The sequence below is a fragment of the Pongo abelii genome, chromosome 13 (assembly GCF_028885655.2).
Source record: "Pongo abelii isolate AG06213 chromosome 13, NHGRI_mPonAbe1-v2.0_pri, whole genome shotgun sequence".
Classification (NCBI taxonomy): Eukaryota; Metazoa; Chordata; class Mammalia; order Primates; family Hominidae; genus Pongo; species Pongo abelii.
The window spans coordinates 20,225,908-20,249,954 of record NC_071998.2 but is presented as its reverse complement, the minus strand read 5'-3'; the positions used below and the strand labels follow the sequence as shown (position 1 = coordinate 20,249,954).

General features: G+C 42.5%; 1 protein-coding gene across 1 annotated transcript; it reads right to left on the bottom strand.

Moving 5' to 3' along the window:
* Positions 1-2,073: 2,073 nt before the first annotated feature.
* TOMM5 (translocase of outer mitochondrial membrane 5) lies at positions 2,074-6,249 on the bottom strand. The gene is made up of 2 exons (NM_001134825.1): positions 6,083-6,249; positions 2,074-2,599 (listed from the first exon to the last, which is right to left on the bottom strand). Exons 1-2 carry the CDS (start codon positions 6,201-6,203, stop codon positions 2,565-2,567), a joined length of 156 nt encoding a protein of 51 aa, NP_001128297.1. The 5' UTR covers positions 6,204-6,249; the 3' UTR covers positions 2,074-2,564.
* Positions 6,250-24,047: the final 17,798 nt, after the last annotated feature.

The window sequence follows — 24,047 nt, the reverse complement described above, 5'->3', positions numbered from 1 at the left end:
GGAAAAAGAAAACATTAAAAGTACCATCGTTCTAAAAAGAGAACAGAAGGAAAAAGAAGGGGAGGAAATCAATAAAAACCTATAAGCATTCATTGGTGGGAGCTACAAATTAATACGACTGAACTCATGGAGACAGAGTAGAATGATGGTTACCAGAGGCTAGGAAAGGTTAGGGGAGGAATGCAGGGATGGCTAATGGGTACAAAAACATAGTTAGATGTAATGAATAAGTTCTAGTATTTGATAGCATAATGGGTGATTACAGTCAATAATAATTTACTGTACATCTAAAAATAACTAAAAGTATAACTGGAATGTTTGTAACATAAAGAAATTATAAATGAGGTGACAGATAATCCCGTTATCCTGATGTGATTATTAGGCACTGTATGCCTGTATCAAAATATCTCATGCACCCCATAAATATATACACTTACATACCAATAAAAAATAATAAAATTATTTTAAAACCTACAAAATTTGAGAAATAAAGTTAAAAGTTTCAAGTTTAAATAGGTTCACCAAGTGCCCACCACAGTGTATTAAAATAAACACACACTAAATGATGTCATCATGGAATATAAGCATACTAGGAACAAAGATCCTTGTTTCTCAGGAAGAAATATTTAGTCCCACAAAAAAATCAGGAATCAGAATGATTTCAGATTTCTCAGCAGCAACACTGAAAGCTAGAGGCTTTGCTTTAAAATTCTGAAGGAAAATGATTGCTAATCTAGAACCCTATATTCAGCAAACTATAGAATAAAGACATTTTTAAGGCCAGGCATGGTGGCTCACGCCTATAATCCCAGCACTTTGGGAGGCTGAGGTGGGCAGATTACCTGAGGTCAGGAGTTCGAGACCAGCCTGGCCAACATGGCAAAACCCTGTCTCTACTAAAAATACAAAAATTAGCCAGGCGTGGTGGCGTGTGCCTGTAATCCCAGCTACTTGGGAGGCTAAGGCAGGAAAATCACTTGAACTGGGAGGTGGAGGTTGCAGTGAGCCAAGATCATGCCACTGCACCCTAGCCTGGTTGACAGAGCAAGACTCCATGTAAAAAAAAAAAAAAAAAAGACATTTTTAGACCAGCAAGGTCATTCACCTCCTATGCTACCTTTCTCAGGAGGACACTGCTGGAGAAAATAGGCTCCATCAAATGAGGGAGTAAACCAAGACACTAGGTAACAAAAAACAAGAGATATAATAAGAGAGAAGAAAAGGAATTCCCAGACAATAGTGAAGGGAGTTCCCAGAATATAGCCACACATCCAGCATAGAGAAGGGAGTTCCCAGAATATAGCCACCCATCAGGCATAGAGAAGGCAGTTCCCAGAATATAGCCACACATCAGGCATAGAAGGCTATCAGTCCAGTCAGGGGCAGGTCAGAAGACTCCAGGAAAGGCTTACTCAGGAAAATGAAACAGAGTACCTAATAAAGCTGATTGCTGTGAATGATTTAGATAAATGGCAAAAAGTTTAGTTGATTTAGTGGAAATTCCATAGAAAAACCAAGCCTAGAAAAAAACAAAAAGATATACAGCAAAAGAAAACCAGGTACTATACTCAGAATCTTAATGATACTAACTTACTCAAGATCACACTACGTTCTCCTTTGGAAGGAAGAGATGACAAGATACGTGTGAGTGATGGCACTAAGGAGAGGACAGAGACCTAAATCCCAATCACGACCATCACATTATTTAGAGACAAAAAGGTAAATACCAATAAAATCAGCTAAAAAGAGGTGTATGTAGTTGCTCCTGGGGAGAAGGTTAAGGACTATCCCCCCTCCACTCAACAAACTTGGAGAACTATTTGGCTTAAAAATATAGTACTTTTTTCCTTTGGTAGTATTAATATTTCATATACTCAGCATCAAGCAGTAATGCTACCTTTCATTAAGACTGCCTGGCAATAAAACACAATGACACTTCATCAGGATTGGCAAATTCTCTAGTCCAAAACAAGATGAACTTACTGAAGCTTGCAATAATCTCAATATAATACAAGTCTCACTAGTGATTGTTGGTTTGCAGCAAAAAGCAGGATAAGAAAAATAGAAACCCAATTTTTCTTAATTGATATGTTTATTAAAAACATAGACTAATAATGATCCTGTGCTTAAATGTCATTGTGACTGTGTGCTGATTTCCACAAAACATAACAAATTATAAGAGACTCTTCACAAATACACTCTGGGCAGAAGAAAAAGGTAAACAGAAATGACTGACAAGACAGTGCCATTTCAGACACAGCTCCCTTAATACTTGCTAGAAAACGGAGTTTGACATTATTTACAATTATACCAGTATTGTCAGAGGCCAAACGTCACAGGGATAAGGGTACACCAGATCACGAGACATCGTTTCATACTTCCCAAATAGTTTTATATTTTAGCTTTGAAGGTCAGTTACCAGAGCCAAACTTGTTCTTAACAAGCAGAATTTTATGTCCATTCAAAGAGTCTCTTACACCTTTCTGGGCCTATTCACTTGCAGAGAGGGGTCGAAACTGTAACCAGGCTCTTCATATCATGCATTCATATGTGATGTCCTGTCTTCATATGCTGTCCAATTTCTTTAAGATAAATGGAGCTGAAAGAAAAACAAATCTAAAATTAGTTTTCAAATCTATTAGCCCATAGGCTACATTATAGAATTATCAGGTTTATTCAACATGTTTTTGAAAATAACTCCAAGTGATGGTCAAGCATGTGCCTGTACAGCTCAGCAAAATGGACTAGTTGCCTTCCAAAGCAGCCCATTCCACTGTCATTCAGCTATTATTGTCAATTTCATTCTTATACTACATAAAACCTTTTCTCCACATAGTTTGCCCCTTAGGGCCATAAAGTATAAATCCAATTCTCTTTCAAATGACAATCCTTTACTCTGGCGATTTATTTTAACTGTAAAAGGAATAAAACTCTAGAGGAAACAAATGGGCATTTTTCACCTTTAAAAACTCATTTGAAAGGCAGAGGATATGGGAAAACACTGAACTAGAGAACCGGAAGAGCTGGACACCTATTTTGGGTCTCTTACTGATTAGCTATATATCACTTAACATACTCTAGATCACATCTGATACGGTCCTACCTCAGTCATTAAGAGGGTCTAGTAAGATCATGTACATAGAAATGTCTAGAAAACTAAGTGTCGACATATAGATCTAAAGAAGTGATACTACTGTCCTGTGTAAAAGTGTTGTGACCAAAAAAAAGCTACCCAAATCACCTTCTTTCTCAATACTCATACTAATAGAATTTTGTTAACATTATTTTATTTATTTTTTTCAGCCTCCTGAATAGTTGGGACTATAGGCACATGCCACCATGCCTGGCTAATTTTTGTATTTTTTTAAAAGATGAGGTATCGCTATGTTGCCAAGGCTGGTCTTGAACTCCTGAGCTCGAGCAATCTGCCCGCCTCAGCCCCGCAAAGTGCTGGAATTACAGGCATGAGCCACTGCGCCCAGCTCAATTTGTTAATATTAAACTGAAGACACTGAGATCTGTCAGAAGCTGATAAAGTCAGCAGTATATCCAATTTTTCCTACTAATTCTTAACGACAGAAAAAAATCCATGAAATGATCAATGGATAAGCAAAATGTGATACATCCTTCCAATGGAAACTTATTTAGCCATCAAAATGAAGTTCTGACACATGCTACAACATGGATGAATCTTGAAAATGTTATGCTAAGTGAAATAAGCCAGACACAAAAGGCCATGCATTTGATGATTTCATTTAAATGAAATACCCAGGGCCAAGTGTGGTGGACCACAGCTGTAATCCCAACACGTTGGGAGGAGGAAATGAGAAGGATTGATCGAGCCCAGTAGTTTGAGACCAACCTGGGCAGCATAATGAAACCTCATGTCTACAAAAACTAAAAAATTAGCAGGGCGTGGTGGTGTGTGCCTGCAGTCTCAATTACTCAGGAGGCTGAAGTAGGAGGATCACTTGAGCCTGGGAGGTCGAGGTTGCTGTGAGCCATGATCACCGCAGCCTCCACCTCTGCACACTAGCTTGGGCAACAGAGCAAGACCCTGTCTCAAAAAAAAAAAAAAAAAAAAAAAAATCCAGACTAGACAAATCCATAGAGAAAAAGTAGATTAGTCGTTGTGAAAGGCTGGAGAAAAGGGGAAATGGGGTAACAATGAATTCGTATGGTGTTTCTTCTAGGGGGAAAGAAAATATTGTCAAATTGTGATGGCTGCACAACTGACTGCTAAAAACCACTGAATTGTACACCTTAAATGGGTATATTGTATAATATACAAATTATATTTCAACTTAAAAGTGAAAATAAACAATTCATATCAAATACAAAGGTCACTAAGAAGCAGCAAATATTTCACTGGCAGCTAGATCAATGAAAAAGGCAGAAGGCAGGAAATAAGTAAATTTGGAAGTTGCAAGAAGCTGTTGAATTAGGATGATATGGGTGTTTCTGTTCCCCAAGACTCGCTCTTCTGTGAAAGCAGAGTAATACCATAGACAGTGAAAGAGACACAGAATAAGGGAGATCTCGGTATCAGTGAGCTCTGGCCTAAGCCCAACATGAGCCTTCAATAGGATGACTTTGGTATGGCCTTCATTTATTTGAACCATCGCTGCCGCTCCATCCAGACTGGCTGGCCAATAATATACAGCAAGGAACAATGGAAAGGATACTGAATTGAGAACGAGAAGGCAGGGCATTTGAGAACTGATCATAAAGCTGCTTCCAGTTCTTATATTCAGTGTTCCTATAACTCTGATACCTTTCTTCCTTGCTAAGTCCCCTGTGAAAATCAAGTTCTCATTTGTAAAATGATATAAAGAATCTTAGGCCCTGCCTCCCTCAAAGGTCCACTGTCAAGACTATATAATGGGAGTAACTTCCTGTCAATTGTAAAATATAGAAAAAAAAAAACCTCAAATATTTGCATTAATCCTATAGACCCATATTCTTTTTTCCCATTTTTTCCAAAAAAGTAATGACTCACTTCACCTTCTATACAAAGAAACAGAAATGAAGCAAAACTTTCTGGATTTCAAAGGTCAGTACTTTTGAAAGGGAAGGAACCCGGCCGCTGGTTCACGCCTGTAATCCCAGCACTTTGGGAGGCTGAGGCAGGTGGATCACCTGAGGTCAGGAGTTCGAGACCGGCCTGGCCAACATGGTTAAACATCCATCTCTACTAAAAATACAAAAATTAGCCGGGCGTGGTGGCGTGCGCCTGTAATCTCAGCTACTCGGGAGGCTGAGGTGGGAGAATGGCTTGAACTCGGGAGGCAGACGTTGCAGTGAGCCAAGACTGCGCCACTGCACTCCAGCCTGGGCAACAGGGCGTGACTCTGACTCGAGGAAAAAAAAAAAAAAGAAAAGAAAAGAAAGGGAAGGAACCTGGTACTGAGTTAAGAGTTCTGGATTTTAGGTCAAGATCATTCACTGAATCGCTGAGTGACCTTGGGCCAGCCTTCCCAAGAAGGCTGTTTCTTCCCAAGAAACAGAACTCTGGTTCTCTTCCTCTGTTTCTCTGTCTGCAAAAACGAGGAGGTTCCTCTAGGGATCATTACTTGAGCTCTTTCAGCTAAAACATTCTTTTTTTTGAGACAGAGTCTTGCTCTGTCACTCAAGCTGGACTGCAGTGTCGCGATCTGGGCTCACTGCAACCTCCGCCTCCTGGATTCAAGCAATCCTCCCACCTTAGCCTCCCGAGGAGCTGGGATTATAGGCGCCCGCCACCACGAACTCCTGACCCCAAATGATCCGCCCGCCGCGGCTTCACAAAGTGCTGGGTGGGATTACAGGCGTGAGCCAACGCGCCCGGCAGCTCAAACATTCTTAAAGCTGGGAGAACCAGGATGATTAACCACGCGCGCCGGCCACCACGTGCACTTCAGTGCCCGGACCCTGACCCGCAGACCTCAAACCGCGCATATGCCCGTCGCCTTCAACGCGCACCCTCCTTGCTCCCCGCTACCGTTCAGCTCAGTTCAAAGGCCCCGATGACCCCTTAGAGTTAAAGGGTGCCCGTCGGTGAGCTCCCCGCTGGTCTCACAGCCACAGCCCGGGAGACACTCACTGACTCGCAGCAGGGCCACGTAGATGAGAAAGTTCCGTATGGAGGAGATCACATCCTCGCGCATCTTCCGTTTCATCTCCTCCGGGTCCAGCTTCGGCGCGAGGCCCTCAATCCGGAACATCGCGGGTCTGTCTTAGCTGCTTCCAGCCGCCGCGCTCCGCTCTCCACAGTGGCAGCCTCGCGCCCGGAACTCGGCCTGTCCTCATTTCCTGTTCCCGCCCCCTCGTTACCACACTCGACGATGGATGCCCGCAAGGGACAATCCACGTCCTGAGCCGGCGGATCTGAAGTGCGGTGTGAAGTGGGCGGCCGCAATCTCAGCAACGCAGGCTCTGGTTTCTCCACGCTGTCTTTAATAACATCTGTCATACAAAAATCAGCCCGGCTCGGTGGCGCGTGCTTATAATCCCAGCTACTTGAAAGGCTGAGGCAGGAAAATCGCTTGAACCCAGGAGGCGGATGTTGCAGTTAGCCGAGATCGCGCCAGTGCGCTCCAGCCTGGGCGACAGAGCGAGCGAGACTCCGTCTCAAAATAATAATAATAATAATAACAACAACAACAACAATAACATCTGTCTTGAGCCTGGAGCGCTGCGCTGTAAAGTGCTTTTACGCGCTGGAGGGGGCTGTGCACATAGGTACCACTGTAAACAGTGATAACTAACATCTATTGAATATTCAATATAATTGTCCCCCGTGAATTCGATATTATAATCATCATTTCCTAGATTAGAAAATTGAAGCACAGAGATCTTTAAAACATCTGGCCCAAATGTGCTTTAATTTTTATTTATTTTTTATTGCTAATTGTGGTTGAGACTGTTCTGGAACTCCTGGGTTCCAGGATCCAAGCGATCCTCCCGCCTCAGCCTCCCAAAGTGCTGGGATTACAGGCGTGAGCTATCGCGCCTGGCCCCTAAATGTGCTTAAAAATACCTCAGAGCGGAAAAAAGTATTGAGAGTGATAAGTGATGTAAGCAAAATATTAAAAACTGCTGGTGACTAGTACTTCATTTTAGTTAATTATTCTAGTCTTTCTTGAGTATGTTTGAAACTTTACGTAAGTTAAAACAAAGAGACAAAGATGAAACTTTTTTTTTTTTTTTTGAGACAGAGTCTCGCTCTGCCGCCCAGGCTGGAGTGCAGTGGCGTGATTTCAGCTCACTGCAACCTCTGCTTCCCAGGTTCAAGTGATTCTCCTGCCTCAGCCTCCTGAGTAGCTGGGATTACAGGTGCGCAGCACCACGCCTGGCTAAATTTTGTATTTTTTGTAGAGACTGGGTTTCACCATGTTGGCCAGGCTGGTCTTAAACTCCTGACTTCAGGTGATCTGCCCACCTCGGCCCCCAAAAGTGCTGTGATTACAGGCATGAGCCACCGCACCTGGCCTTTTTACAGATTATTGAAGCACAGAGGTCTTTAAAATACTGTTAGCCAAGTAACACAATATGTATAAAGCAAGTTCAAATCTGATCAGCATTTTACAGACGAATAGAAGGAGGCTCAGAAACCAAGTCCAGCTTTGGTGTGAGGCCCTTTATCTGGAACATCGCGGCTGAAGTCTAAAGTGCACTAAAGTCTAAAGTCATTCTGCTGGTGATGCACGGGCAGGGTTCTAATGCAGATAATTATCATGTCAAGTTGAATTATCTTTCCCCTGCACCCTACTGCTCATCTGTTAGTCTTTAACAGTTAGTGCCCACATGGATGGACATCGCTAGAGTCAGGAGTTTGATGCAACCAGATTTCCTGTCACAGAAGCATCCAAACAGAGTTAGTAGGCTGCTGCCCCAAGTTACGCGTGCCAACTAGCCATATCTACTTCTTACACACAAGCCAGATGACTGAATTGCTCACATAATTCAAAACCAGAATGTTCCTTCTTGACTGCATATTGCATAGCAACAATGGACTTTGGATAAATTAGGACAATAATTTACTATGAGAGCAACTAATAACTATAAGCGCGGTCAACTTTCTGGTTGACAGAATGTAAGACACTGGGGCAAGAAAGGGAACTCATCTGCTTATTCTAGCTTTAGCAACCTTTTGCATCTGTAATTCATGCAATGGAATAGCAGAGGCAGCTCTGGAATGGGAGGGACTGACTCCCAAGGAATAGCCTCCAGCCAACCCTTTGTGAGTGTTTAGAAAGCCTGCAGTGATGTTGAAAGCAGCAAGAACTGCGGAAAGAACATGAACAGGAACACTGGAGACATGGACTCTAGATCTGGCACTGCTGCCAACTAGTGGTGTGATGAGGGACGAGTATCTGATTTCACTGCAACTCCATTTCTTTCTTATTTATTTATTTATTTATTTATTTTAGACTGAGTCTTGCTCTGTCGCCCAGGCTGGAGTGCAGTGGCGTGATCTTGGCTCACTGCAACCTCTGCCTCCCGGGTTCAAGCGATTCTCCTGCCTCAGCCTCCCAAGTAGTTGGGACTACAGGCGTGTACCACCACACTCGGCTAATTTTCTTTTTTATTTTTTAAGAGATGAAGTTTTGCTCTGTCGCCCAGGTTGGAGTGCAGTGGTGTGATCATAGCGCACTGCAGCCTCACACTCCTGGGCTCAAGCAGTCCTCCTCCTGCCTTAGCTTCCTGAGTAGCTGGGACTACGGGCACGTGCCACTACACCTGGTTATTTTTTTCTATTTTGTTAGAAATAGAATATTGCTGTGTTGTCCAGGCTGGTCTCAAACTCCTGGGCTCAAGTAATCCTCTTGCCTCAGTCTCCTGACTGAGGCATGAGCCACTGTACCCAGTTCTTCCATTTGTTTAGTTGGAAAGGGAAGGCATATACTGAGATGCTTTTGAAAGTTTCTTCCAGTTCTAACAGTCTATGCATTTTTTAAAACAACTTATGCATCTTGAATTTTAATTGTGTCATCTAGAACTTTCTGGTATGGAGCGTATGACTGAAAATATCATCAAATATGATCAGACATCAAAATGGTCAGTGTGTGTGTGTTCCACGATAGGATAGATGTAAAAATAAGGCAAATCTCATCCATCCGAATAGTGAGGCAAAGTGATTGGGAAGGGGTGAGTTCTTGTTACGTGGTTCCAGTAACTTCAAACCCTAATGCTGATCAAGTTTAGAAAAACAGCTCACATATGAAACTATCAATTAATTTATTTTCTCTGCAGAGATGCTTTTGAGTAACTTTCATAGGAAATGAAAGCTGGGATAAATTAGCCAAAAATCATGTTTCTTGGTGAAAAGAACAGATTTTAAGCATTTGAATTTTATTCCCTAAATTAAAGCAGTACTTTCTTAAGTTAATTTTTTGAGACAGGGTCTCGCTATGTTGCCCAGGCTAGTCTCAAACTCCTGGGCTCGAGGGATCCTCCTGCCTCAGCCTCCCAAGTAGCTGGGATACAGGCAAGCGCCACCATGCCCAGCTAAAGCAGCACCTTTACACCTGGTAGGTGATATGGTAGCAAATGGCTAGCCTGTTAAAGGGCAATATTATTTTCATAACAATTTTCTTAGGTCTGGTGCTTGCGTACCTGTAGACAGAAGTAGGTAGTGGATAGAAATATGGGGTAGCTAGATCTTGGAGTGAAGAATTGTGTTGGATACAGGCTAGGAGGATGACCCATTCCTGTCTCAGATACGTTCCTCCTGGTGAATTCAGTTTTCCCCTTGCATGGTTCATCTAGTTGTAATGAAGGAAACTCATGAAAAGAGATTCGCTTCTCTTTTTTGGCTTTTTCAAAAAGTGCTTATTTATTTGGCACGTGGGTGGCGGTGTTGTCCAATGACAGTGGGTTTAGGTGAGGCAAATTGAGAAAATACGCTTCAGGAAGTCAACACTGGATAGAGCTATTTCACGTCTTGGACCCCTCATTCTTCCTCAATGATGGGATGATTAGAGGTTGGGTCTAATCTTTAAAGTTGCCGGCATTTCTAAAAATGCCGTAATTCTGTGTTCATCTTTCCTGTTCTTCCTACGTAACCTTGAACTAAAAGCTAAGAGCAAAGGATTCACTGTGATTTGCCGTGGAAGGCAAAAATAAAAAGTGTGCACGCATAATTTAATATTGATATTTGTATTATTTAGTCTGATCACAGAGGAAATGGGAGCTGATGTCACAGCCTGTCTTGTTTTCCATTTAGATCCCAGGAGGGATTAAAGAGCCATTTCCTTTGCCTCGACTTCCCAGACAGTACAGTACACATCATTCAGAGTGTACAACCTACTCATAAGAGAATTAAGTGCTTTAATTTCCATCACTGGTGAGGAATTTGTATTTGCAAGGTCAGAGATTGACTGATGACTCATGATTGGGGAATAAATCCAACATAAAATCACAGGAAGTTTGTGATTCCTAATTTATAGGTATCTATATAGGCTTTGAGTATTGAACAGTTCCACCCCTTCATTTGGCAGATGGGGAAACTGAGGCCCAAAGGGAAGCTAGTTAGAACTGGCTTGGACTAGGATAGATCTCTGGGCTCCCAGTTTAGCACCTTTCCCCATCGTACCTTGTTGGTTTCGATACTTTAACTGTGAATATTCTCCTTGACAATCCTCCCCTCAGAGGTAAAGATGAAAAGAATGGAGTGTTATTAAACCCCAGCTTGGGAGGGACAGGATAAGGGGTGGCTGTTACTCATCAACAGACTAAAGGCAGCCCTTCTTTCCACATTGCCTCGCCCATCACCAGTTGTTAATCTGGACTGTGTTATTATCCAGCCCCACACCTCTCCTTCCTCATTCCTTCAGGAGGTGAACATGGCCTGGAATTCCTAAAATAAACTTGACTTTAAAGTCCACTCAGGACCCAAGATGAATGAAATAAGGGTCAGGACAAAGAAAGGACCCTTGGGCTCTCAGTAAGGATTGTTCCATGATAGATGCTAACCAGAGTCCTCAGCTAGCAGAGAGGATAATTTACTTCTGAAAAATTACTGCTCACTAAGGGACAGATGCCTCTTTAGGAAGAGGGGACCTTTGAACCTTAAAGGAGACGTAGAATGTTGATAACCTTCACCTCACTGGCATTTGCTTTCTATGACACCCTGTTCTCAGTTCTAACCTTTAGGGCTTTGTTGTCTGGATAATTCATGAATATTTGATCTCTTGCCATGTAGACTGCAAGCACCTCAAGGACAAGGAACATGTCATCGCTCATTCTTTCATCCTCCAAGCAACTGAGGACAGGTATTTACATGGTAGAAACTCAGTAAGTACCCCCAAGTGAATGAGTGAATGAATTCATTCCATATCTACCAGTGTTTAGAATTTAAAAATTGGTGGCTTTGTATATTAGATTGAAAGGAAATTATCCCCAAAAGAAATTTCCCCCAAATCCTACATAGTATTATTATTATTATTATTTTGACACAGAGTCTTGTTCTGTTGCCCAGGTTGGAGTGCAGTGGCATAATCTCGGCTCACTGCAACCTCTGCCTTCTGAGTTCAAGCAATTCTCCTGCCTCAGCCTCCTGAGTAGCTGGGATTACAAATGTGCACCACCACGCCTGGCTAATTTTTGTATTTTTAGGAGAGATGGGGTTTCACCATGTTGGCCAGGCTGGTCTCGAACACCTGACCTCAAGTGATCCACCTACCTTGGCCTCCCAAAGTGCTGGGATTACAGGCATGAGCCTCCACACCCGACCCTACATATTATTCTTATATAGTTACTTATTGCTCACTCTTTTAGAACAGGTTGTTTTTTGTTTGGCTAAATAAAAATCAATTAAGTAATTTTAGTCTATCATAGGCAGAGTTATAGAATGAACTTTAAAATGTATTTGCTTGTATTTATTTACAGCAATATAATTATATAAAACCCATGTCATACTTTAAATAACTTTCTTTTATAAGAAAGTATGTTTACTATAATAAAATTTAGACAATACAAAAGTAAAGAAAAAAAAGTAATTCCCCATAATACTACAACCACTCATATTGATGGTAATTCTTTTGGCCTTTCTTCTATCATATACATGTACAGCTCTTGCTCTTTCTTGTGTGTGTGTGTGTGTGTGTGTGTGTGTGTGTGTGGGCATATATATATATATATATATATCTCCACACGCATTTATATCTGTGTATTTTTACAAAAATAGAACATTTAGTATATGCTGTTTTTACTTGCATTTTTCATTAAGTGATATTGACTGTCTTCCTATATCTTTAAATATTCCTCTAAACATCATTAATGATGGCTGTATGGCATTCCAGTATATGGATTTACCATAATTTATTTACTAAATCTCTTCCTTTGGGTATTCAGTTGCTTCCATATTTTCTCTATAAATAATACTTCAGTGAACATCCTTGTAGCACTAATTTTGTGCACACTTAAAAATTTCCCTGATCATTAGAATTACTACCTTAAATTCAGAGTTCTCAGTTTTTCCTAGTGACCCTCTTTTTTCTGAGAAATAGAGCACACTCTGGCCAAGGGTGTAGATGTCAGGTCTCCAGGCCTTTAGAACTATAAACAAGGAAATGGGAGATTCTGTTTTTAGAAGAGGTTTGCTTTCTTGTGCTAGAAGTGATTTTGCAGCAGGAAAAGTAAAATATACTGAGGGCTTAGTTTGCATTGACATCATTTAGAGCACATACTAACTTCTAGCCATCTCCCTGCAGAGGTTAGAGCTGATTTTGCCATCATTCCCATCCCATCCCCATTACACAAAAGATACATGCATATGTTATGAAAATGTGCTTAGGCCAGGTGCGGTGGCTCACGCCTGTAATCCCAGCACCTTGGGAGGCCGAGGCAGGCGGATCACGAGGTCAGGAGATCGAGACCATCCTGGCTAACACGATGAAACCCCATCTCTACTAAAAATACAAAAAATTAGCCGGGCATGGTGGCGGGCGCCTGTAGTCCCAGCTCCTGGGGAGGCTGAGGCAGGAGAATGGCATGAACCCAGGAAAAGGAGCTTGCAGTGAGCTGAGATTGTGCCACTGCACTCCAGCCTGTGCGACAGAGTAAGACTCCATCTCAAAAAAAAAAAAAAAAAAAAAGAAAATGTGCTTATACAGCTGGGTATAGTTTCTTGCCTTTCAACAAAAATGTAGTGCCTGTAATATAGTGGGTACTCACTTAATATTTATCAAGTGAAAGAAAAGAAAGAATCTTTTATTGATTTAGTGATTATAGATCTTTCTCTTATTCTGTTGGGCTTGCTGTAACCCCCTGTCAAGAGCCCTTTGAGAAAGTGGGAAATGAACTCCTTATTTCTAATCTCCACGAGAAACAAGGGTAAGGCTACCAGTATCCATTCTCCACACTCTGTCCTTGACATTATCAGGATGACAAGGTCATCTACCAGCTAAAAATACCAGTAGATAACCACTCGTCTCATCTTAGAAAAGACACAGAGCTTCCTAAAGGTAGGAAGACATTTTTTCTTTCTTATCAAAGTTAAATTGCTATACATTGTTTGTACAGATTGTGAATAAAGGAACATGCCAATCTTCCCATTACATAATATTTAGAATTCATTTGGGGAGAATAAAGGCCAGGCCTTCATATGCGAAACCTTGTCTTAACCATTTTCTTCAGAGGGTGTCTCAAAATCTCAGACCCAGGATAGTCTAAAATGCCATCCAAGCCTCCTTTAATGCTTGGCCTCTAACTTCCACACCCCTGCTTCGATTTGACGTCTCTAGTCACAGGAAACATCGCTTTGTGGCGCAGTTCTGTCCATCCTTGGATGGACAACTCTTCTTATTAGATGGGCAACTCCTTATTAGAGTCAAACCTGCCTTTCCATACCACGTCCCCACTGGCCCCAGTTATGTCCTCCAGAGTTTCAAATGCAAGGCTTATCATTCTTCCTCATGGCAGCTTGGGTCTTCCTTGACACTTGTTTTTTTCAGGTGAAAAACAATTTTTGCAAAATTCTCATAAAATTTTGCAATTTTCCCATACTCACAACCTCCACTTTTCTAGTTAACAATGATTGATTTACTCTGATCTCTTTGTCCCTACCTCCTCTCATGTACATGCGCAAGCACACACACACACACACACACACACACACACACACACACACACACACACACACCCCAAAGGGACATATTGGGTCTTCCACAAGGAGCTCTGGGATTCAAAGCCAGAGACTGTTTATTCCTTACTCAGAGATTGTCCTTGAACAAGAAATGTGTGTCTGGGTTATCCATCTCTTCCCTCAGGTCTCTCGCAGTGGTGGGTGGAATTCCCTGGCCACTGCTTTAGTGCTTGTCTTTTGCACTGTGAAAGGAAGGCCAGCCGTAGGAAGTATTTAGGAGAGGTAATGCAGTTGCAGTAGAAAAAGCATGGGCTTTGGAGTGAAGGTTAGGTTTAAGTTCCACCTCCTCTATGAGGTTGTTTTGAGACCTTGTGCTAGACGCTTAACTTTTCCGGGCTTTAGTTTCTTCAACTGCAACAGAAGGATATAGTAGCTACTTCAAAGTGTTATTTAAAGAGTGAAATAAAATAATGTGCATAATGTGCCTGGCTTATGATAGACACTTTATAAATGGTAGCTACTACTAATAACAAGACATATTTTTTCAGTAGAAAAATTATGAATTGAGCATACTCCAAATGGAGCAAGTAATTTTATTTATTTATTTATTTATTTTTAATTTTCATTTATTTATTTATTTTTACCACAACAGTATCTAAAAGGCCGGGCATGGTGGCTCATGCCTGTAATCCCAGCACTTTGGGAGGCTGAGGCGGGAGGATCACTTGAGCTCAGGAGTTTGAGACCAGCCTGAGCAACAAAGTGAGACCCCATCTCTAAAAATTAGTCATGGTGGTGGCGCACACCTGTGGTTCCAGCTACTCCAGAGGCTGAGGTGGGAGGATCGTTTGAGCCTGGGAGATACAGGCTGCAGTCAGCCGTGGTCATGCCACCACATGCCAGCCTGAGTGACAAAGCAAGACCCTGTCAAACCCAAACCAAAAAACTCCCAGTACCTACTATCATTTGTCAGTCCCATTTGAATTATCCCTGGCCTCTGATTCACAGTAAATCTTTTTTAAAAAGTGGCAGAGCACGCACAGTGCTCTTTTCTTCACCTCTTATTTATTCTTTTTTTTTCTTTGAAATGGGGACTCTCTCTGTTGCCCAGGCTGGAGTGCAGTGGCGCGATCTCAGCTCACTGCAGCCTCCACCTCCTGGGTTCAGGCAATTCTCCTGCCTCAGCCTCCTGAGTAGCTAGGACTACAGGTGTGTGCCACCATGCCTGGCTAATTTTTGTTTTTGTTTTTTTGTTTTTGTTTCTGTTTTTGTTTTTAGTAGAGATGGGGTTTCATCATGTTGGCTAGGCTGGTTTCAAACTCCTGACCTCAAGTAATCCACCCACCTCGGCCTCTCAAAGTGCTGGGATTACAGACGTGAGCCACTATGCCTGGTCACCTCCTATTTATTCTGCAGCCTAAGGACAGGTTGGGCTTTTGGCCCCATCTGTTCTCTGAAACTCCTCCTTTGAGAGAAGTCCTTATTGCCAAATCCAGGAGATTCCTGTGGGCCTCAAACCCTCTGCAGCATTTGACACTATTCACCACATGGCCTTTTCAGGAAAGCTCTCCCCTCTTAGCCTCAGGGATACCACATTCTCTAGCTTTCTTTTCACCTCACTAGATGCTCCATAGCCTCCTTCCACACTCTTCCTTGGGTCACACTTAAATGGCAGCATTCTTTAAGGACCTCTCCTGGATCCCCTTCTCTTCTGTACCCATGGGTAATCTTGCCTGGCCTCAAATGCCATCTTTAGGCTAGTGATTTACCACATATGTCTCCAGCTCATTTCTCTCCAGAAACACAGAGGTGTATATCCAACCGACCTCCTAACTTCACTGTCTTCTCAGATGTCCCATGGGTACACACTTCACCTGTTCAAGGCAGAACCAATCCTCTTCCCATCTGTCTTAATCCATTTGGGGCTGCTATTACAGAATATCTGAGATTGGGTAATTTATGAAGAATGGAAGTTTATTTTCTCTCAGTTATAGAGACTGGGAAATCCAGGATCAAGGTGCTGGCATCTGGTCCAGTGAGGGCCTTCTTGCTGTATCCTCACATGACAGAAGGTGGGAGGGCAAGAGAATGCCCACTCCTGAAAGCCCTTTCATAAGAGCATTAATCCATTCAAGAGAGTGGAGCCCTCATGACCTAAATCTCCCATTAGACTCCACCTCCTAATACTGTTGCATTGGGGATTAAATTTTCAGCACATGAATTTTTGGTCACACATTCAAACCATAGCACTCTTCTAATCGATCTTAACTCTTATGCTGACTAGCCCAATGACTGGTACTACCATCCAGTCATCCCTCTGGTTGTTAAAGCCAGAAATCTGGGAGTCAACTTGACTCTTGCCCCACCCATAGGCCCTACCTTGAATTAACCACTAAGTTTTGTTGATTCTATCTCCTTAATATCTCCAAAAGTCATAATATTCTTTCTGTTCCCACTACTACCACTTTTGCTCAGGCCACCCATTAATTGTTCTTCTTTATTCTGTCTTATCCTCGCTAGTGCATTTTCTACCTTGCAGCCTGAGTGATCTTTCTAAATATACATTTTATAGTGCAAAGACCCAAAGCAAAGAGTTTGGTGAGTTCAGGGAACATCCAGCAGATCAGTATATGGAGATAGAGGTGGGAGATTGAGTGGGAAAAGAGAAGAACAGAGTAAGAGTGAAGAAGAGGCAACAGGTTGAGGAAGAGAGTAAAAAGGGATGATGTTGGTGAGAAGATTGGTCTTTGCACATGAATTCTTTCTGATTAAAATTCCTTTTCCTGGCCAGGTGTGGTGGCTCACGCCTGTGATCCCGGCACTTTGGGAGGCCAAAGCGGGTGGATCACGAGGTCAGGAGATTGAGATCATCCTGGCTAACACGGTGAAACCCCATCTCTACTAAAAACACACACACACACACAAAATCCCTTTTTCTATCTCTTCATCTGGCTAATTCCTAATGTCATTCAGAGATAGCTGGGTGCAGTGGCTTATGCCTGTAATCCCAGCACTTTGGGAAGCCAAGGCAGGCGGATCACCTGAGGTCAGGAGTTCAACACCAGCCTGGCCAACAGTGAAACCCTGTCTCTACTAGAAATAGAAAAAATTAGCCTGGAGTCATAGCAGAAGCCTGTAATCCCAGCTATTGGGAGGCTGAGGCAGGAGAATTGCTTGAATCCGGGAGGCGGAAGTTGCAGTGAGCCAAGATTTCGCCACTGCACTCCAGCCTGGGCAACAAGAGCGAAACTCCGTCTCAAAAATAAATAAATAAATAAAAGAAATTACCTTAGATATCACCTTTTCCAAAAAGTCTTTACTAGTTTAGTTGATGGTTACTTGCCAGTGCTGGTTCCTTAGTTGTAACCGTGGTACCACTGTAATACAAGATGTTAATACTGGGGAGACCAGGGTGAGAAGTATGTGGAATTCTCTGCACTATCTTTGCAACTTTGCTATAAATCTTAAACTATTCTAAATAAAAAGGTCATGAAAAAAATTCCACTAGCCCTCCTGTGCTGGCTCAGCTGCTGCTTCTGTGTGCCTATGAGACCTGTGCCTACTCTTGTCCAAGCATCAAAACACTAAGCATAATATCATACCATTGTCTATGTGTTTTTCTCTTCCACCAAAATAAGGGTGGGAATCACATCTTGTCATTTTTGTATCTCTCATGCCAACACAGTGCCTAGCAAATGAGAACTGTTTGGTTATCTGCTAAGTAAATGTTTATTGTAAATAAATTTTAGGGGGCACTACCAAAGCTCTTATTACAGAGTAACCTGAAATTATAGGAAAAAAGAACCTAACAGTCTCAGATATTAGAAATGACTTGTAAGCTCTGTTTGCTTCTCAGCATGGAGGACTTGGCAGACCTGTAGTGATGGATATACTTGAACATCCTGTGCATCCCCACACACGATGTTTATGTTTCCGGGAGAGCCACGTGATCCGTGTTCCTCTGCAGGTAAAGAGTCCCTGGCCAGCTGAGCTGGGTTAGTTCACTCCAGGTGAGCCTCACAGGCTGCTGCCAAATCCCAGGAGGGTGTGGACTGTGTGCGAGTGCAGGAAAGCCAACTAGGGCAGAGGGCAAAAGAACCAGTTGGAAGAAGAATGACACCACAGGGAGATGAATCTCCAGTTAAGCAATTCTAGTCCCAGCTCTTGCATTAATGAGCTGCATGACCCTGGCCAAGTGTCTATCTCTTAGTAGGCTCCAGAGTCCATATCTGTAAAATGAGGGCTTGGATTGGCTGGTCTCTACAGTCTCTTCCAGGATTGATGCTGGGATTTGGTGATCAGTGTGAAGACTGTGGACACTGGTGGAAGGAAGGAGGTAAGTGTGTGTTAGGAGCATACGGCAACTGAACCATTGGTTCAGGTTAGCAGGCATCGTGAGCAAAAAAACAAACAAAACCAAAAAAACGAGTTAGGTCAGAGATGTGTTTAAGTCATCCTGGAAGCAGAGACTTCTGGGACACAATAGTTCGACCGCTGTGTCTTAAGGATTTAACTCAGATCCATCAGAAGGAACCATTCCTAAGTATTGGAGTAGGGGAGGTGGGTGGCAGAGCAGTGGTGATTTATACTTAATAGAATGATCACATTTGGGGAGGTTTTCGTGTTTATTGGCTAATAGGTTTTTCGTTTTGTTTTGTTTTTGAGATGGAGTTTTGCTCTTGTTGTCCAGGCTGGAGTGCAATGGTGCAATCTCAGCTCACTGCAACCTCTGCCTCCTGGGTTCGAATGTCTCTCCTGCCTCAGCCTCCCAAGTAGCTGGGCTTACAGGTGTGTGCCACCACGCCCGGCTAATTTTTTGTATTTTTAGTAGAGATGGGGTTTCTCCATTTTGGCCAGGTTGGTCTTGAACTCCTGACCTCAGGTGATCCACCCACCTCAGCCTCCCAAAGTGCTGGGATTACAGGAGTGAGCCACTGCACCTGGCCTGATAGTTTTGATTATTTGCTTTTCACTGAAATTATCTGTAATTTAAGTGTTGGAGATCATGCAAAGAGTACCACCTGGAACTTGGCTGGGGCAGGCATGGCAGCAATGCAGTGTTTTTGAATGCAACTGTTAAGTGTGTGAATTAAAATTATTTGGAGTTTGAGGCTATATACTATAAAATCATAAAAATTCAGAATTTTCTTAATCTAAGTGAAAAAAATCCAGTTTATTTCAAAGTTTACCTTTCTTGACTAGGTAGTACTGGCTTTGGTGATTATATTAAAGAAAAGTGTCTATTTGCCTAATTGAATAAATATATTGTAACCAATCATTACCAGTTAAGAAGATCTAGTACCTGGTAGAGAACTTAGGGTGAGTAGAGAAGAAAATAACAGCGTGATTGTTAAAAATCCTAAGAAGATTCTTTTTGTTCACTGGTATCAGAATTTCTGAGAGGTGGGTGGAAACACCCACTTTTGTCCCTGAAAGAACTGGAAATATGTAGTCACAAGGTATGCTTAGAAACAGGGGCTTCTGGCTCAGAGCAACTCCTTCCAAATCTGGTCCTCCTTCTGTGTGGACCAAGTTTTCTTTCCTTCTTAGAAAAATAGTTATGTAATGATTCACTTGTGTTCAGTGATGGTAGAAAATTGCTTAGCCTCATAAAGATTTTGGATTTAAATCCTGATGGACAAGGCACCAGCCAAATGTTAGCGTGAAGATGTGTGTCCTTGGTCCTCAGCATTGAAGTGGGCCAAGAGCAAAGAAAAGACCCTCCTGAAAAATGAGGCAGCCAGCCAGAACCAGGGAGAATGAAGGGAAGTAGGCCAAGCATTAGGGCTGCAGGAAGAGGAGCCAAAACCCCAAAACAGTAATAGTTAGCATTATTGAGCATTTCTGCTGTGCCAAGCATGGTTCTAAATCATTGAATGTAATTCTCACATCAACCCTCTGAGGCAGGCTCTATTATTTCCACTTTACAAATGGAAAAGTCAGGCATAGAGAGGTTAAATATTCACCCAAGGATAATCAGATAGTACATTGTGGAGCTGGAATACAAACCCAGGCAGTTCCATTGTGGAGTTGTTGCTGTTAGTCACCGTGCTTCGGTGCATATATAACCTTTCGATGTTGTATATGACTTTCAGTCTGTGCTTCCAGTACCCAGCGTGGGGCTGGGAAGGTAATGGACTTTGCTGGATGTTCCTGAACTGAATGGAACCCAGCAGACTCAGCCTGTGCCCAAACCTGGTACCTGGAGTCTGTGGGAGGCTCTGTTTGGCTCAGCCCAATCCTTGGGAGAAGCAGAATGCTAGCCAGTCCCTGAGGGCTGGCAACAAAGCCCAACCCAGCCAGCTGACAGATCATGGCAGGACTCTCCGTTACTGCATTGAAAGGGGTAGGAAAAGCATGGGCACTCAAGAACCCAGAGCTGACAGAGATGAGAAAGCAGCCTGGTCATTCCATAGCACATACTGAGAACTCACTCTACACCAGCCCCTGCTCTGGGCACTAGCCACTGTCAATATAGAATTAGATTGTGCGTATTCTGTGCCCTAGAGGAGCCCTCTGCTAATGGTGAGAAAGGCCACCTATCTGATAGGACTTTGGAAATTGCCTTAGGACCTCTGTCCTGGTTTGTACAGCAGATAAGACTAATTCTAAATCATATTGTCATTCTGGTAGAATTTTATTTATTTATTTATTTATTTATTTATTTACTGACTGAGACAAGGTCTCACTCTGTCACCCAGGCTGGAGTGCAGTGGCATGATCATAGCTCATCACAACCTCAAATTCTTGGGCTGAAGGGATCCTCCCACCTCAGCCTCCTGAGTAGCTGGGACTACAGGTGCATGCCTGGCTAGTTTTTAAATTTTATGTAGAAGCAGGGTCTCACTTTGTTGCCCAGGCTGGTCTTGAACTCCTGGGCTCAAATGATCCTTCCACCTCAGCCTCCCACATAGCTGGGATTACAGGCATGAAGCGCTACACTCAGCCTTACAGAATTTTAAATATTCAGCTCACTGCCCACTAACCGAAATCAGGAGATGGGTTGTATAATCTGTAGACCCCTGGATGAACTTTTTGGAGCAAAGATGTAGGGCTAAGTTTATGGCAGGTCTAGGTAGACAGAATCTGCAACAGGACTCTGTAATTAAAATGGCAGTAGAGATGGTTGGATAAGAGAGGGGAGAAGGAAAGAAACCTGCTCTCGTATTCATAAAACAGTAGGGCATATTTATCCCGGTGGAAGAGGGCATTTATTCGGTGTGCTACCCATGGAACCATCTATTGGATCAAGCCTCTTGAGTGACGAAAAAATTGTTGTAGACTAGGGACTTATTTGGTGATGAAAGTGATGTCTGATTTGCTTGTTGTACTGGTGGCATTCTTTGTATTGCCTTGTTTCACTCTCAGAAGTATTCTGGGTTGGATGACAAACTTTATGGTCACACTGCCCGTGGACAAAAAGACATCTGTATTTTTCTGGTGGCCCTGAGTTCTAAATTTTAAAGCCAAAGAGAGGTTGGTGTATAAAGCACCTCTTGCTAAATAGCATTTTCTTCTGTCACCACCATGCTGTATATGCACAAAACTCTTTCCTTTTCCCTCTTAGCTTGGCTGGAAATATAAAACTAAAATTTACTTTAAAATTAATAGAAAACAAAAATGATTCCCTTTAAACCAGAAAAGCAGATACAGGATAGAAATTTCTTAAGTTCTTGCCACAGATCAGCTTGACTGGCTCAGTTCAGAATGATCAGTTCCTGGATTGTTTAGCTCTCCTCCACCTGGAGTTCTGGGACACACAGCCAGAGAGAGGCTGGAGTAGGGGTGTCCGCGGGGAACCATAGATGTAAGGGAGTCCTTGGCCCTTCACATGTCCTTCTGGGCTATGAGACCCTGAGGGGTTAGTCCTTGACTCCTGGGAGAAGGGAGAAGGGTTTTGCTTTTATTATTTTTTCACACGAAGCCACCGCTTGAAGCGTAGTGACAGTGAATGTAGAAATCATTAGAAACATGGTTGAGCACAGTGGCTCACACCTATAATCCCAGCACTTTGGGAGGCCGAGGCAGGTGGATCACTTGAGGTCAGGATTTCGAGACCAGCCTGGCCAACATGGAGAAATGCCGTCTCTAATAATAATACAAAAATTAGCCAAGCATGGTGGCTCATGCCTGTAATCCCAGCTACTTGGGAGGCTGAAGCAGGGAGAATCACTTGAACCCGAGAGGTGGAGGTTGCAGGGAGCCGGGATCACACCATTGCACTCAGGCCTGGGTGACAAACTGAGACTCCATCTCAAAAAAAAAAAAAAAAAAAAAAAAATCATTAGAAACAAAAGAATCCGGGGAAAGGAATGAAAGTGGTGTTTCATGAAGTTTAATTGAGCAATGACCTCCTCATTAGCAGCAGTCAGTTCAGTTTATGGGACCTCATTTAAGGAGAAAAAACAAGGATTAGGGGAAAAAGCACCTCCTTTGTGTTACTGTTCCTTCTCTCTCTCACTGGTACATCCATCTGTATCCTTGTGGTTGTGCTGCCATTGCTAAATTCATCAAACAAGGTCTGTGATTGTATGTGACCTTAGTCATCTATTTGTTACACAAGCATTTTTGGATTGTTTGAACCATTCAACACCTCTTTCCTTTGCATATAAATGGAGATTAGGAGGATTCTTCATAGGTAGTTATTGAGCATCAAGCCTGTCATAGGTATTAAGGAGAATTACAGGTTCAGGGATTTATAGTCAAAATTCAAAGAGATGTGAAAATAACGAGAAACCTCATGGTTTAGGTTTTGATGTTAGAAGCTCGCTGCTTCAAAGATCTAGAAATGTGTAATAAAACCATACCAGCTCTCGTTTCTACTTCCCCAACATAAAACAGCTAAAGATCACTGAATAAATTAATAGATGATAGCAAGAGTGTGTTTCTTCAAGGGAAGTTCCTCTGAGAAGCTTGCTATTTCAGGAAGACATGGGTCGTGGCTTTTGTGAATCAGTTTTAAAAGGAGCCAGATAAACTTGTGGCCAGCGATAACATCTATAGCTATTGAAGGCGAGACGGGGTAGTCAGTTCTCATGCTTCATTCCATTTAAACCCTGTGTCACGAAGGCTACGTGAACAGGCTGGGAATGTCTTCCCCACAGAGTCCTTGCTGGTATTCAATTTCTCCTGATAAACTGCCTCATTCTCCATGTCAAACCCTTTTCAAAGCTTGACATAAATTCTGGGTTGATGAAGTAACATACTGATTATTTAAGAAACATGGCATAACTTATAAGGACTAGGATGCATGCCCAACTCTTCAAAGTTTTGAACTCTGGGGCCTAGAAACCAATTCCAAAGGCACTGCCTACTTTCTTTCTTTCTCTTCTTTCTCTCTCTCTCTTTCTTTTTTTTTCTTTCTTTCTCTCTTTCTTTCTTTCCTTCCTTTACATTCTTCCTTCTTTTCTTTTCCTTCCTTCCTTCCTTCCTTCCACTTTCTTCCTTCCTGAGATGGGGGGAGGGTAGTTGGTCTCACTATGTTGCCCAGGCTGGACTTGAACTCCTGGGCTCAAGTGATCCTCCTATCTCAGCCTCCCAAGTAGCTGGAACTATAGGCACTTGCCACTGTGCCTGGCAAGACTTAGTTTTCTTTCGCAAATCATTCCTGGGAATTGACACAGAAACAACTTATTAATCTTAAAAGCAACCATATTCATAACTTCATAGTAATGATAAAAATACTGAGAGTATTTAAATTTCAATAAGAATAATAGCTGAAATGTATTGGGGGCATATTATGTGCTAGGCCCTGTGTACACTGAAAGTTTTACATGGATTGTCTTGTTTAATCCTCCCAATAATAAGCATTATTATGTAGGTGTTATTATATTATCCCAGTTTTATAGATGAATATTATTACAGTCCAACCGTGCTCCTGAATTCCTGACCAAACATCCAACTGTCCACTCAACATCTCTGTTTGGATGTTTAATAGGCATCTCAGGCCGGGCATGGTGGCTCACGCCTGTAATCCCAG